Source organism: Physeter macrocephalus, chromosome 1 (assembly GCF_002837175.3).
Source record: "Physeter macrocephalus isolate SW-GA chromosome 1, ASM283717v5, whole genome shotgun sequence".
NCBI classification, from domain to species: Eukaryota; Metazoa; Chordata; class Mammalia; order Artiodactyla; family Physeteridae; genus Physeter; species Physeter macrocephalus.
This window is the reverse complement of record NC_041214.2, coordinates 100,113,547-100,125,843: the sequence shown is the minus strand read 5'-3', so window position 1 is coordinate 100,125,843 and position 12,297 is coordinate 100,113,547. Positions and strand designations below refer to the sequence as shown.

General features: G+C 38.0%; 1 protein-coding gene across 2 annotated transcripts in view; it reads right to left on the bottom strand.

Annotated features, from left to right (window-relative positions):
• Positions 1 to 12,297, bottom strand: part of CCDC191 (coiled-coil domain containing 191) — a 102,449-nt gene that overhangs the window by 44,808 nt on the left and 45,344 nt on the right. For both annotated transcript variants that reach the window (XM_007107967.4, XM_028493432.2), the window contains exon 9: positions 4,032 to 4,278. In XM_007107967.4, coding sequence (XP_007108029.2) covers positions 4,032 to 4,278 — 247 coding nt within the window. The remainder of the gene's footprint in view (positions 1 to 4,031; positions 4,279 to 12,297) is intronic.

Genomic DNA, 12,297 nt, shown 5'->3' with positions numbered 1-12,297 from the left:
TAGAGGGGTGGGATAGGGAGGGTGGGAGGGAGATGCAAGAGGGAGGAGATATGGGGATATATGTATATGTATAGCTGATTCACTTTGTTATAAAGCAGAAACTAACACACCATTGTAAAGCAATTATACTCCAATAAAGATGTTAAATAAATAAATAAAATAAATGTACAACTAGGAAAATTATTTGTATTCAAATATGACAGACAAATAATTAAAAACAAAACAAAACAAAACTTAACTGTATATAGTACCAAACACCATAAGTAAACCAAAAAGACAAATAAAAACAATTTTAAAAAACTGCAGAATACATAATAATAAAAGCATCAATAGTCTTAAAAATATGAAGAGCTCCTATAAACAAGAAAAAGATATATATTCAAGGATAAAAATGGATAAAAGGCATCACTATTCATCTTTCTATACCCATTTTAGATACATATATATATATGTAAATGGTAAATATAAAAAATGTTTAACCTCACTAGTAATAAAAAAATGCAAATGTTGAAGCAATAGTAACACAAAAAATATTTAACCTGTCAACTTGGCAAAAATGATAAATATGTTATCAGGCAGGAAAACAGGTACTTCTTTGACACAACCTTCCTGGAAGGGCAATTTGGTAAAAGTCTTTAAAATATGCATTCTATTTTTAGGTATTTATCCTAAGTAAAGCCTTATGGATGTGTGCAAAGACCTAGCTACTTTTTCACTGAAGCTTTGTTTATAATTGTGGCAAACTAGAAACAACTTAAATGTCCAGCAACAAAGAAGGAGGTATACAGTCTAGCTTGTGGTTCATGACAGAATTTCATGCAGCCATTAACACAGATGGCACAGAATGACAGTCCTTAACCAGGGGTTATTCATCAGGTTCACCCATGGAACTTTAAAAAAAGTATGGTGCCCCACACCCAGAAGTTCTGATTTAGTAGGTCTGATTCTGTGTTATACTCTCAGTTGGGAACTACTGTTGCAGAAGTAGATTTAGTGACACAGAAAATTCTCATTATATTGCAGAAAATAATTTTAGAAAAACAGATTACATTATTATTAAGTAGAAAAATATATTCTCATCAAAGTGGGTATAGAGGGAACATATCTCACCATAATAAAAGCCATTTATGATATACCCATAGCCAATATAATACTCAATGGTGAAAAGCTGAAAGCCTTCCCAATAAATTCAGGAACAAGACAAGGATGCCCACTCTCACCACTTCTATTCAACACAGTATTGGAAGTCCAAGCCACAGCAATCAACAAGAAAGAGAAATAAAAGGTATCCAAATTGGAAGAGAAGAGGTAAAACTGTCACTATTTGCAGATGACATGATTCTCTATACAAAGAACCATAAAGATTCTAAACAAAAACTATTAGAACTAACAAATGAATTCAGTAAGGGGACTTCCCTGGAGGTCCAGTAGTTAAAACTCCATGCTTCCACTGCAGGCGGCATGGGTTTGAAATCAACTATACTTCAATAAATAAATGAATTAATTAAATAAAATTGTGTCCAACAAAACCCAAAAAAACCTAGGAATAAACTTAACCAAGGAAGTGAAAGACCTATACACTGAAAACTACAAAACACTGATAAAGGAAACTGAAGGTGATTCAAAGAAATGGAAAGATATCCCATGCTCTTGAATTGGAATAATTCATACTATTAAAATGGCCATACTACCCAAAGCTATTGACAGATTAAATGCAACCCCTATCAAAATACTCATGACATTTTCCACAGAACTATAACAAATAATCCTAAAATTTATATGGAATCTCAAAAGACCCAGAATTGCCAAAGCAGTCCTGAAGAAAAAAAACAAAGCTAGAGGCATAACACTTCCAGACTTCAGACAATATTACAAAGCTACAGTAATCAAAACAGCATGGTATTGGCATAAAAACAGACATACAGATCAATGCAACAGAATAGACAGCCCAGAAATAAACCCACACACCTACGGTAAATTAATCTAAGACAAAAGAGGCAAGAATATACAATGGAGAAAAAAGTCTCTTCAGCAAGTGGCATTGGGAAAGCTGGACAATCTCATGTAAATCAGTGAAATTAGAACACTCCTTCACACCATATACAAAAATAAACTCAAAATCGTTTAAAGACCTAAATATAAGACGTGACATCATCAAACTCCTAGAAGAGAACATAGGCAAAACATTCTTAGACATAAATCATAGCAATATTATCTTAGATCAGGCTCCCAAAGCAAAAGAAATGAAAGCAAAAATAAACCTAATCAAACTAAAAAGCTTTTGCACAGCAAAGGAAACCATCCACAAAATGAAGAGACAACCCACTGAATGGGAGAAAATATTTGCAAACAATGCAACTGACAAGCGGTTAATATCCAAAATATACAACAATGCATACACCTCAATATCAAAAAAGCAAACAACGCAATAAAGAAAATGGGCAGAAGACCTAAATAGACATTTTTCCAAAGAAGACATACAGATGGCCAACAGGCACATGACAAGATGCTCAGCATCACTAATTATTAGAGAAATGCAAATCAAAACCACAATGAGGTATCACCTCACACTGGTCAGAGTGGATATCATCAAAAAGTCCACAAATAATAAATGCTGGAGAGGGTGTGAAGAAAAGGGAATCCTTATACACTGTCAGTGGGAATGTAAATTGGTACATCCACTATGGAAAACAGTATGGAGATTCCTTAAAATAATAAAAATAGAGCTACCATATGGATCCAGCAATCCCACTCCTGGGCATACATCCAGAAAAAATGAAAACTCTAATTTGAAAAGATACATACACCCCAATGTTCATAGCAGTACTATTTACAATAGCCAAGACATGGAAACAACCCAAGTGCCTATCAACAGACTAACGGTTTAAAAAGATGTGGTGTATATATATACAGCGGACTATTACTCAGCCATAAAAAAGAATGAAATATTGCCATTTGCAGCAACATGGATGGGCCTAGATAATATCATACTAACTGAAGTAAATCAAACAGAGAAAGACAAATATTATGTGATATCACTTATGTGTGGAATCTAAAAAATAATACAAATGAATGTATATACAAAACTGAAACAGAGTCACAGACATAGAAAACAGACTTATGGTTACCAAAGGGAAAAGGGAAGGGGGAGAGATAAATTAGGAGTATGGGATTAATGGATACAAATTACTGTACATAAAACAGATAAGCAACAAGGATTTACTGTATAGCACAGGGAACTATACGCAATGTCTTGTAATAACCTATAATGGAAAATAATCTGAAAAAATATATATATATAACTGAATCACTTGTGCTGTACACCTGAAACTAACACAATATTGGAAATCAACTGTATCTCAATTACAAAAAAGGAAGAAAAAATACATGGCCTTCCTTTTCCCGTATTATGACAGATAAGATATCCTCAATGACTTGACTGAAGAAAATTTAAAAGCTAAATACAATATTAAAGAGAAAAATCTGCATATGCCTGAATAGAGAAAAGACAAGATGGCAATACTTCAATATGTTATTTATTGGTGGTTATCTCTAAATGATAGAATTAGTGCCTATTTTTCTTTTTCCTCTGTCATTTTCTCCTGCCAAATTGCTACAATTAATACATATGATTCTTCTTATTAGGAAAATAAAAACTTAAATATTCCCCTCTTATAAGTCACAAGCTCATTTAGAAAGGAAATGCCTGACAATCAAATAAGAGGTGTTCAAGAGTTGTAAACAATGCTTTATATATCTCTTCCTGAAAGAATCTTTCGCTTAGTTGTTTTAAATTCCCTGTCTATATTACGTCTCTACCAAGTTTCAGCTATACCAGTTTGTATGTGATTATAAAAGAGGATTCAGTTCAAGAAAATCAACACTGACTGAAAGATAAACTTTGTGCACTGTAGCAGCTCTCATCTTTTAGATAGCCCAGGCCAGGCAACCTGACAACAGCTAACATACCCCAGGCTATACAAGTATAAAGCTCAAAAGCAGGAAGACTAAGCAAAGGAAAAGCAACTTACCTCTCCATTTCTAGGTGGATCCTCCATGGCTGTTGCCTCCTCAAGGAGACTGATGCTTGATGACATGTTTGCACTGAGTTTCCCTAGTGATGCTGCCTTCAGCAGCTCATTCATTTTCTTCCGAGTTTCCTCCTTTGTAACAGCCAGCTCTCTCTTTTGGATCTCTGCACGATGCCAATGCTGCCATTCTGTAAAATGGTGTTGGAGAACTTGTTTCCGGTTATAGTCAGTGGCCAGTTGTTGTTTTCTAAGAAACAAAGCACTTCCATTAAAAAAAAGGAGCCATTTACTGCTTTTTGGTTGATAATATAAATGAAACACAAGTCCAAAGGAGTCCCAGAAATGCTCCATTTTAGCTCCAGCTTATTCTTTTATTTAAGCTCAAAGGAATCATTTTATAAAGCTCCCCAAGGCAAAGGGTCTGCTAATAGAAGTCACTGGCACCTCAAGGCATTGCTTCAGAAGAGTGACTGTTCTGTTCTATCACATCACAAAGGCATATTCAACTTTTTGATTACCATAAAATAGTTTCTGAGAGCTTTTGGAGGGGAAGGAGCAGAAAGAATAGGTATTCAAATAACTGCTTTTAAAAAATAAGCATACATGAGGGAGATATTCAGCTTTATTTGCAAATCTAAGGAAGACAAGAGGTTTGGGAGAAAGAGAAAGGAACGAAACTTAACAAGTGAATTGTCAATAATTAAGAATAAGATTTATAAAAATCAACAAGAAATTATGAGGGTGGATCTTGTGAAAGAAGGACTTGGTCAGGGAAAGGATCTCTATAGAGAAGGTCTCATTTACCAAAGCCATAAACTGAGTGAATGAAGAACTACTTTGTGAAGACACTTGTTGAACATTAGAAACGTGTGAAGGGCATACACAAGGCACTTGCTCTCAGAGAACTCACTCACAGTCTAGTAGGGGGTCTGATTCACTCTCTTCCTAAGGAGGAGCTCCTTTTGATTCCTGGAAACTTCATGATGTTAGGGGACGTGAGAGTGGAGTTGGGAACTGCCAGCTACATTCCCCTCCCAAAGGGACTCTCCATTAGGAGACATGTTTGTGGTAGCCAGTTGAGAATTCAAGTGTAGAGATTTCTGAGATCAATCCATAAGTGGATGATTACTGTCTCTGAAGAAGTGAGCTGTAGAGCTTGGAACTTATGTCGCAACTGGGGTCAGTTTTGAGGTTTAAGATCTAAGATTGTTTAGATACCTACGTGATTTTATCTTGTAAAGATGACTGGAATAAGGTCTCTACAACACTATTTGCATATCCATTTCTGTTAAACATACATAATGTTTAACCCTCCTCATGGACTTTCTGGGGTCATGTCAAAAAAATCGTAACATTTTAAGCCAATGAGTCAGAAGAACATTTCTACAGTTCTTAAATGCTTAAGTGACTTTTAAACCTTTTTTGACGGCCACCTAAAGAAAAAAGTGTCACACTATGACTTCAAAATAAGTTGATGTGTGTACGTGTGCATGAAACAAAAGTATATATAATTGAAACAAAGGTTCCACCAAACGATATTCACCCTTACTACCAGAGATGTACTCCAGTGTTTCTTTTCTAATCTTTTCTATTTTTTAAAAAATATGCCTCATCTTGAGCCTGATTTTAGGACTAATTAATGAGTTAAAACCCTTAGTTTGAAATACTACTCTAGAGCCACAGAATTTAACATTATGTCGGAGAAGTTGGGTGAAACAACTGAGAGTAGTGTTGACTGAAATAATAGAATTCAGGACAAATGCTAACAGCAATTCTGCCAAGAGCATATTTCATTATATATAATTGCTTCTTTCTAATGCAATGATAGATAATAAATACGACTGACTAATGTTTTTATAATAAAAATACAATATAGGTGGTAATAAACATCTATATATAATATTTTACTTTGATGGAAAACAAGAAAGTATCTGAGACTGAATAACCTTGAAATAAAAATTTTAAAAGAAATAAGAATAATAAATCAAGTAGCAACGCAGGTAAGAACAAAGCTCCAAAAATATCAATGTCTAAACAGTGAAACAAACAAAACACCTGATGGCATTTTACTCAAGTAAGTGGAAATCATGTATTTCCACAGACTAGATGTATGTTGCTCTGTCTGATTAATGTAAAATTTGATTTACATCAATCTGCTTAGGAAGGAGGAGTGTGAAATTTACCTGATGAATTAATTTCATGTTTTTATAGCATAAACAGCCAAAAGCCACACTGGAGTTCTGACTGTCAAGGAGAGGGTTATTTGGACAGTAGGAAAAGGCAAAGAGAAAAATATTTCTGTAAATACAACAAAAAGAGTAAACAGTAAAAAAAAAAAAAAGGTGGGTTAAAAAATACGTGTTAATTATTGTGTTTAGAGCCCTCTCTATCATGATCATGCAGGAGATTTGAAGATGTACTTAAGATATCTATGTTCTTGGGAAGGGTAGGAACACAGAAGCTAGGGATCCAGAGACAAGACTGGTTCTACTCTTGCTTGCTTGCAGTTCACTTCAGCAGAGTGACAATATTGCAGATAAGTCCATTTCTATACTTTTTTTTTAAAGAATGGATGCACTTATAAAGTTATTTATTTCATTTATTTTTGGCTGCGTTGGGTCTTCGCTGCTGCACATGGGCTTTCTCTAATTGCCGCGAGCGGGGGCTGCTCTTCACTGCGGCGTGCAGGCTCCTTATTGCGGTGGCTTCTCCTGTTGCGGAGCATGGGCTCTAGGCACGCAGGCTTCAGTAGTTGTGGCACACAGGTTCTAGGCACGTGGGCTTCAGTAGTTGCAGCACGCAGGCTCAGTAATTGTGGCGCACGGGCTTAGCTGCTCTGTGACATGTGGGATCTTCCCGGATCAGGGCTCAAACCCACGTCCCCTGCACTGGCAGGTGGACTCCCAACCACTGCACCACCAGGGAAGTCCCCATTTCTATACTTTTTAAATGATGACACTAAAAACACAAATATTTCTGAATGTGAAAAATCACTTAAATTTCTTAAAAGCTTAGTCAGATGTGATTTACTTGGGCATGCTAACCCAAAGAAATGGTTCCACAGTTCCCAGATAATCATAAAATGAAGGACAGAGTTTCTTTATGGAAAACATCCTATCCCAATATGTTTCCAAGCTGAAATCAGGGAATTTCTGGCAAGGGTCTATAAACTGATCAGTATAATTATACAACTGCATGCAGAGAAAGACTGTCTCTAAAGAACTAAGAATATAAGATATATAGGTTTAAATAGGAATTTAAATACAAACCAGGATGCTTAGAATCAACACCTCAAATGATACTTAGTTACTGGTGCACATTCTAAAACACAGTAGTCAGAAGAACACCAACTAGATATAGGACACTGGGCAAGCAGCTGAAAGTATCTAAATTCCTCCTCAAGGATGGTGTCACTCTAACGACAACAACAGCAAGCCCTATACTGCCTATCCTACAGGATTTTGTTTTTAAAGATGTAATTAAATTTTTAAAAGAACCTGAAAATATAGAACAAATTCACATGTAAGGTAATAACACTATCTTAGGACAAGACTACTAGATATCTAAAAAGTGTCTTGAATTTTTTAAAGGGAAATGAGAAATGACAAATAAATAACCACATACTACTGATCTGATTGCTGAAATCTGAACAGAACATAAAAATAGCAATGATGCAAACAGCTGCATTTGGGACGGGCAGGTTCAGCAGGAATAGGAATGCATAAGCTAATGCATTAAGAAATGCACCAGGTAGTCCCCCCAGGGAAAATGTGGAAGATAACACAGTTCTGTTTTAAAGAGTTTTAAAGTGAGCCAGTCAATGCAAGTCTGGTCCTCCTGCCTCTCTGGCAGATATCAGGAGCTTTATCAGCTTCAGATGCCATGCAATTTCTAGCCTCTCAATTGGATACCCAGGTGAGCACGGAGGGAAGGGCAATGGACCATGACTAACAGAGGTGCTCCATAAATGACTGCCCTAAAGCACGCTGAAATCAGGAGTGCTGGGAATGGGGAATATCTGACAGTCTCTTTTCAATTCAGTCTCCCCGCCCCTAGGCTAGCCTGGCGGGTTCACCCCAGCCTGTTCCCACACAAGCTGCATATGTGCTGGTTTACCAGTTTTCCCCTAAACTGAAAAGTGCTCTCTTCTACTTAGCCACGATCTGTCTCTCTCAGAAGATGGGACCAAAGAGTTTCTATTTTTAAAAAGCTGCTTGGGGGATTGTAATGCATGATAGCCAAGTCTATGTCACTCCTAAGTTTTTATTATATTATTGTGCCTTCTGTTGCAATTATTTTTAGTATTTGGGTAAATTTTTAACTACTTCACTTAGACTGAAAACTCCTAGAAGGCAGGAGTACCCCTGCTGGTACTTAAGAAAGAGTCTAGGGACTTCCCTGGCAGTCCAGTGGTTAAGACTCCACACTCCCAATGCAGGGGGCCCGGGTTCAATCCCTGGTCGGGGAACTAAGGTCCCGCATGCCTCATGGCGCGGCCAAAAAAAAAAGTCTAGTACACAGTAAGCATCAGTAAAGCTGACTCACTGAATATATGCTATCAAATAGAATAAATGAATGAGTGAATGAATGAATGCCATGGTTTGAGGGACATCATAGGGCCAGTTTTTCTACTGGCCTGCCACTGTACCCTCAAATCCCCATCACTTACATTTTGGGCACTGTTTCCAGACAATGCCTATTAATGTATAAGTTTCCTGGGAGGGATAACATCAGTTGAGGAGTACAGAGACAGAGCATGAGGGGATAGAGGGACACAGGGAAGAGATAAAACCCTGTTCCAGGAAAGGCCCAAAGTATTTGGTACTGAGTACCAAGGCTCAGGAAGGGTGGGCAGAGGATGTTGAAACAAACCCTGCTTCTTCCCAATTTGTCTAGGGCTGGCTGTAAATTGAGAGAAGAAGGGAGAGAGGAGGAATGAAAAATCTGGAGCCAACTTTCAAAAGCGAATATGCTAAAGAATTAAAAAATACAGTTCAAATTCCCATGGCACCATGTCCAAGCGTCTAACTTAGCGTATGTACCAGAATTTTGTTGTATTTCCTGAGTGATTGAATCCTGAGTTAGAGTTTGGGAATATTTGTTAATGTTGCAATTGTATTACAATATTGTATTGAAGTTTTATAACACCATTACCATAACTACTTTTAAAAGAAAAGAGATGGACAAAAATTCCTATTAGGGAAAGCAAGGTACATTTTTTAGAAGAAATACATGGATGACCTTGGAGTGGAGTGAGACTCTGAGCACAGGTTCAGTAAGAAAATATGGTGGCTGGACTTCCCTGGTGGTGCAGTGGTTAAGAATCCACCTGCTAATGCAGGGGACACGGGTTCAAGCCCTGGTATGGGAAGATCCCACATGCCGCGGAGCAACTAAGCCCGTGCGCCACAACTACTGAGCCTGCGCTCTAGAGCCCGTGAGCCACAACTACTGAAGCCCATGTGCCTAGAGCCCATGCTCTGCAACAAGAGAAGCCACTGCAATGAGAAGCCTGCACACCGCAATGACGAGTAGCCCCCGCTCACCACAACTAGAGAGAGCCCACGACCAGCTACAAAGACTCAACGCAGCCAAAAATAAATAAATAAATTTATAAAAAAGAAAATATGGTGGCTAAATCATGAATGAGAAGAAGAGAGGGATCTGTTGTTGCTCCAGAGAGAAAGTGGGAAGAACAAAAAGGAAAGAAGGCAAAGAAAGAAGCCCAAAAGGCTGGGCCCTGCATGGCCAGTAAGAGGAAAGCCCAGGTGGCAAAAACAAATGTGGATTTAAGAGCTGGAGGCTAAGGACACAGCTGACATCTGAGAAACAGACACAGCAAATGATTTCCATGTCCAGGTGGATGGGCCAAAGAACCACCTATGTCTTGTCAATCTGGTAAGAGTTTAGTTGCTACAATGAGTAACCCATTTACAATAAATGCGCTCTATCCCTCGATCTCACTCTTTAGAAAAAAGTGCTTGAAAATGTTATGTAGTTAAATTGCAGGAGAGGAAGCAACTGAGCTCTTCATTCATCCACTAACTCACCTATTTTTCAACAATTATGTATTTGGTGTCCACAGAGGAACTGGGAGAGACTCCGATGAGCACGGTAAAGAGGGTCCTGGCTCTCCTGACACCCCCAATACCACTGACATTTCTTGGTTTCTGCTTTTATTGATAGTAGCTACCTTTGAGCTTTTTTCTCCACCTGTATTATCCCAACGTCCTTTGAACAAAATCACCTAACAATTTCCTAAAACAATCTCTAGAACAAAGAACAACATGCAGAGAGCCCGGGAAGCAGCATGAAGGACAGTTTGTATCTAATAGATCCTTTCTTATATGTTTCTAGCATGACTTGTTATTTGTTCATTATTGCTCTAGTTTTACATCTACAATCATCTGAAGTCAACTGCAATATAACTGAAAAACATGACTGTCTTAGGGAGCCATCACCTAGACGCCATTTAACTAGGAGCAGCATATTATAGGAAAAAGCATCTGACTCAGCATCGAAAGGACCAGGCTCTAGTCCTGGACTGGCTACTCCTAATTTTATGACTTTAGACAGTTGTTTATCCTTTTTGTGCCTTACTTTTATCATCTATAAAATGAGGGGCTGAATCAGATGCTCCTTGAGGTGCTTTCCTACTCTAAGAATTTTTTGCTCTAAAGTTTTATAGTAAAAAAAATTATTATAAGTTAAATATTTTCTAACTCTGACAGTTAAAAAAATGTAGCACCCATTCTGAACATTTAAAAATAGACACTTGAAAATAATTCACAGATATGAGACAAGAAGTTCTAAGAGGATCTTTAAAAAAGTTGGCACATAATGCTATTATGAAATCCCCATTTAGTGCTTTTATATTTAAATAGTTTAATTGGAATGGAATCTGAAGTTCTTCAGATTTTTCTTCTACAAGTTTCTTCTGGCATGTAAATTTCACAGACCACTTTTACCTTTAACATCTTAGTTGCCACTCCCTCTATGCCCTCACTCATGATGCTTCCCCTTTCCAACACCTCCAATTTCTCTTCTTTATCCAACAAATCCAGGTTTGAGTAAGTTATCATCCCAATTCCTTAGATCAATCACTAGGTCCTGAAAATTTAGACATAAATTGTGAAAGAGCTTTTTTTTTCCCCCCACTGAAGATTTCCCCCAGCATACTGTAGGAAATGGAAACTGTCTAGGTCACCCTCCTGCTTAAAAACCTTCAGGAATTCACCTTTATTTACCTAAGAACTCCTAAACTGCTTGCCCTAGCATTTAAGGCCTTCCACAAGTTGATGAACTTGACAACCACATGCTTGATGATTTCCAGCCACACGTAATGCCATTACCTCATCTCCCTCTTTCTACCTAGGAACATCCTACTTACTGTTCAGAGCCCAGCAAGACCCATCTTCCTGATAAAGCCTTTCCGGACACTCTGTAGGAGCCTCCCCAGTTACTTCCCTCTACTAAATTCTCAGCAGCAGGAGGACATGCATTACAAAGTTTATAATGTTAATCCATACCTGTACTGTTTCTAGATCTCCTTTTTCCCACAAAACTGAGTTCTTTGAGGACAAGGGGCCATGTGTCAGGCTCCTAAGTATTCTCCCCAGGGCCTGATGCTGTCACAGGGATGCACAACTCCATTCCCTTCTACATGACGATGCTTTCACATACCATTCATCCAATTTTTCACCCAGAAGGAATAACAGAGTTGCTGGTAGAAAAGTGATTAAACATAAGACCATGAACTGCTCCCTCCAGCTCCCCCAACCAATAAACAAATGGCTCCTTCTACATCTATGATTTCGGTTCAAGAACGCAAAGTTGACCTTGGAAATGAAAAGAAGAAAATGTATTTGATTTTAGGATGATGGGACAAAGAAAGTTTTATTTGAAGGCAAATTCTGTGTCATTCACAAGCCTAAGAGGGAGTTGATATAAAGGTGTCCAATACCTCTAAAGAAGGTGTGGGGGAAGGGAGAAATCACCCTTGCCAGGTCTGCCTTCCCAGATGAATGTTCCCTGTCTCCCTAATTAACATTCCATGTGCAGACAGTGATTTCTCTCAATGAGAATTACTACTGCATAAGCCAAATTCTGTCTTCTAAATTGTAAGATGGTCCAGGGTGCAATGATACTACATCAAAGGATAAGGGAAAAAGCATAATACTTGCTTCCTTTAAAAAAGGAAAGCATGGGGGCTTCCCTGGTGGCGCAGTGGTTGCGCGTCCGCCTGCCGATGCAGGGGAACCGGGTT